Source organism: Acyrthosiphon pisum, chromosome A1 (genome assembly GCF_005508785.2).
Source record: "Acyrthosiphon pisum isolate AL4f chromosome A1, pea_aphid_22Mar2018_4r6ur, whole genome shotgun sequence".
Lineage (NCBI taxonomy): Eukaryota > Metazoa > Arthropoda > Insecta > Hemiptera > Aphididae > Acyrthosiphon > Acyrthosiphon pisum.
Genome location: NC_042494.1, coordinates 116,586,849 through 116,591,175, shown reverse-complemented (window position 1 = coordinate 116,591,175; position 4,327 = coordinate 116,586,849). Strand labels below are relative to the sequence as shown.

The following is a 4,327-nucleotide window of genomic DNA, read 5'->3' as shown; positions in this document are numbered from 1 at the left end:
TTCAAATGGAATCAGAAAAAATCTCTTATCAATTTTCTGACAACTGCCAAACTCCCCTTTTGAACTATTTTATCAGTATATTTCCTTATCAGTATCACGACCAATCAGAGAACAGGACGTGAAAATACTAAATAGTCATTTCCTTTTAGATTCTGACTTCTGAGTGGAACGATGAATGTATTGATTTTACAATGATGTGTATTTTTTGTATTGATTTAATACCATGAAGATTAGAGATTAGATTTAATCTTCATGTTTAATACGCTTTGGCCTGTGGCTCCATCCATAGCACGGCTATAGATAGTATGGTTGTCCATCGACGTATGATTCTTGAAAAGTGTCACCGAAATGAATCTCTATAACAGGGCTGCAACTCAAATAATGAAATAAAAAAGTGAGAAAAGTGATTAATTTTTTTTTTTTAGGTGACTAAAAGTTACTATCTTTTTCTTAATAAAAAACAATTTTAATAAACTAACGAAAGTTAAAAGATCATTAAAGATCATGCGATTACATAGGACCACAGCCTGCTATAGATACCATTGATAATAACAATCTATGATAGATACTATCTTTAATTGTGCATAGGACATCATTTTATCAGATTTTCATCAGGTGTGTCATTTGGGGGGGTGCAAGGTGTACATTTGCGCAATTTTTTTTTTAAATGCCTTCTTTGGCCTGCCAACAATAAATATAAGCGCCGATATGCCTAAGTATTTTATATTATAAATATATTATATTTTTTTTTTCAATACTGAAAAAATATAAAATATATTGTAGTAATGTTTAATTTCCAAGAATGTTTGATGTGATTTTGTGGTCCCACAATATTATAATCGATAAAATTAAAACACAAACTTTGTGAAGGATACCAATAAAATAAATTTATTTAAGTTTTATCAAGCTAGCTATCTGCTATATTATTTATTTTGAGTATGCAGGGAGAAAAAAAGTGTAGGTTAGGTATTTTATTATAAAGGTGATTTATACCCATACATTTATTTACCAAGTGTAAATACCTTTGTACACTGGTATCCACAATATAAAATAAATATATTTAAAGTACCTACACATAGTTCGCCAAAAATAGTAACAATATTGTAATATTTTCATACTAATATAAATTACATATTAAATAAATTATACAAATATTCTACAGTTTTTGTCCCCACTTGACCCCCCCCCCCCAAAAAAAAAAAAAAAAAGTTTTCTATGTGGCATGGTAATGATCTGAATGGCCTGCAAACATTTTGGCACCAACAAAAAAAATTTGAAATAATGCCCCTGATTTTCATTGGGTATCGTCACGTCCGTGGCCTGTGGGTATCGTGTTTTAATCATAGATTATATATATATCTAATCAGTTTAATTACTTCCTAATGATTATTTAAAATATGAGAGACCATTACGTCGCACCATTATCAAAGATTTTAATCACGGATGTATCACGACTATAATGGTACAATACAATATATTAATATATTATATACGAATATTGTTAGGGTAAAATTAAACTAACGGAATTTTAAAAATTACATAATTAAAATTATTTTTGGTTTCTTTTGTGAAACATTATAATAAATGGCTATAAGTGCGAAAAGTGACAGTTTTCGAAATATAGTGACAAAAAGTGAGAAAAGTGACAGAGTTGCAGCCCTGCTATAATCAGTATTAAAGTTAAATTATATAATATATAAATTATATTGATCCAACTTTTGAACCACGATTTAAGATAGTACTATCTTAAATCATGAGCTGAACACAGAGTAATTACTCTATGGCTGAACATTCCTATAAAGCGCTAGTTGTCATATTAAATTACCAAACCATAGAACAACCAAACGTGAGAAGCGGGCGGGCTCAGAAAAATATTGATAAAACCTTTCCGTTTCGCATCCAGCAAGTTCTTTACAATCACGGACCGTGGTATCCAACAGCTGTTGTATATCTCCAGCTGAGTATTCCAGCACATCAGTTACACAACTACCACCACGGCAGCACAAAAAATTACGTAGTGAAATTTGAATAGATATTATATCTACCTAATTTTGATTATACTTTTGTCCATACTCCATTATAATTTATAGCACGAATAAGGATATTTTACCTATCTACGACTATATATTATTGTTCTGTACAATAACTGAGTATAGCCACGGCTCTATCTAAAGCCGTGAATATAACCGTGGATTTTAGCCTTTAGGTAATAGGTATGTTTTTACTTTTTATTGTAAAATCTTGAATCGTTTTACTTACTATTCTGATTATCACAATATTCATTTTATATGATACATTTTTTGGACAATTTCATAACTTCATTCCAAATTGTTAGTAGTTATAGTGTCTTTAGTCTTTACCAACTATTATCATTTCATTATATTGTTGATTTTTATTCTTAATTCAATATAGTAAGCACTTAATTTATCTAAATTATGTTTAAAATTTAAATATTATTTTATAATGCTATTTATTGTTTATTAATATTGAATAAACATTGTTGGTTTAGAATTTTGAAGAATTACGACAAATTGTGTTTATTGTTGGAAAATGACAACCAAAGTATTTATTGAAGAACATTTAGATAAATATCTGAAAAGTTTAGCTAAAGGACAGTTGTTCATTCCAGGAGTAATTATTGGACAAGTGAGTAACTAATTACTAAAGAAGTTTTATTAATTCTTTGTTCTTATACTTGCCAAGTAATTTATTCATAATATCCATTTTTTAATTAGGTCATAGGTAACAACTATCATGTGGTCCACTTATCAGCAATGACCATATGGAATGAAGACATACAAAATAATAAAATTGATGTTCTATCCTACAAAACTCTTTCTGATCTTTTAGCCAATAGTGATACAATATTCCAAAAGTCTTTAGAAGTAGGTAATCTAATTAGGCTTCTAAATATTATTGAAAGATTCAAATATAGTATTTGCTATTAAGCAAATAAATATTTTATGTATCTATATATTATAATTCAGGTAGCGACGTTATTACCAGGAGGTTCACATGTACTTGGTTTATTTTTTATTGTTCCACAAGATTTGAAAAGTATTCAACCCATAGATATTGATTTTTATGAATTCAATAATGAATTAAATGAAAATTTATTATACAAAAAAACCAATGAAACATGGAATTACTTGATGTTAAACTATTCAACTGTTAACAAAAAGTAAATATTGTAAACCCAATGGTTATTTAAATATATACTTTTATATCATAATATGTATGTTAATTTATAGATCATATTGTTACTCAGTTGATTTCAACCGTGTAAATGGTCCTGAAAAAACAACTTATAAGACAGTAGATGCAGTTTTTGGATCATTTAATAATGATTGGGTAACTCTTATTGGAACATTTAATTTTGGAGCATTAGAAAGACTAAATGTAGGTGGTGGACCAAAAGCTTTATTTTCTATTCGTGATGTATGTATATATTTTGTTTACATATTTTAATAATGAAACAGTATTATATTATTATACAAATATTTTTTTAGAGTTTATTAGATAAATTTGAATCTGTATTAAATAAATCAGTCTATACATTTAATGGATGTGTATGCGATGAAAATAAAACCCTTAAAGATGTTGAATGTGATGAAATTGATAATTTATTGAAAAATGTTGTTAAGATTGAATTTTACAGAGAGGTTTGTTTAATACTTAATATTCCCATATTATAAACAATAAACATGCTTAGTTTATTTAAAATGTAAAACAAGTCTGTATAATATTTTAGGTTGATTTGGGTAATGAATGTAAAAATGCTTCACTTAAGGTAAAAAGAGGAAAGGGGAAGATTTTGATGTCTGGCCTATGCAGTATAGCAGTACCATTTAATCGTAATGGTACAATTAAGGATGCTATAAAGGTATGGATATTATTAATTTTTAATTACCTAACCAATATTTAATCATCAATGTAATATTGTTTAGTTTTTTATTATTTTAATAATACCAGAGAATTATCTATATCTATTATTTCAATATAGAGTGTAATGTGTATGGATATACAATGTTGTAAAAAAAAATTAAAATCAGAACATTGAAAAAGCTCTACAGTTAAGTTATTAAGTTTACTGGCCATAAAACCACAACATCTATTATATAATTAGACAATTGGATTAAACAGTTAAATTGTCTAATTTAAGGGGCCTGCACATGGCCTGTTTTTTGCTCAAAAACATGCCTTACAGGAAAAACTCTCATGCCTTGTAGAGTGATCTATCTGATTTTGATAACTTTTTTTTTTTGAAAGAGAAACGCTTCTTACAGGGCGCATTGAAGTTTGATTTTTAATTTTGTTGCTTAAAATA

At 27.7% G+C, this 4,327-nt stretch overlaps 1 protein-coding gene across 3 annotated transcripts in view; it reads left to right on the top strand.

The window, feature by feature from the left end:
- The first annotated feature begins 2,002 nt into the window (after positions 1 to 2,002).
- The window catches only part of LOC100168879 (protein odr-4 homolog), a 4,246-nt gene continuing 1,921 nt past the window's right edge, over positions 2,003 to 4,327 (top strand). The window contains exons 1-7 of one of the 3 annotated variants that reach the window (XM_001946490.4): positions 2,003 to 2,213; positions 2,510 to 2,646; positions 2,736 to 2,885; positions 2,988 to 3,181; positions 3,252 to 3,438; positions 3,510 to 3,662; positions 3,752 to 3,883. In XM_001946490.4, coding sequence (XP_001946525.1) covers positions 2,551 to 2,646; positions 2,736 to 2,885; positions 2,988 to 3,181; positions 3,252 to 3,438; positions 3,510 to 3,662; positions 3,752 to 3,883 — 912 coding nt within the window. In that variant the 5' untranslated portion in view covers positions 2,003 to 2,213; positions 2,510 to 2,550. Of the gene's footprint in view, positions 2,214 to 2,235; positions 2,412 to 2,509; positions 2,647 to 2,735; positions 2,886 to 2,987; positions 3,182 to 3,251; positions 3,439 to 3,509; positions 3,663 to 3,751; positions 3,884 to 4,327 lie in introns of those variants that run through there. The other 2 variants (XM_008189642.2, XM_008189643.3) reach the window with 2 other exon arrangements.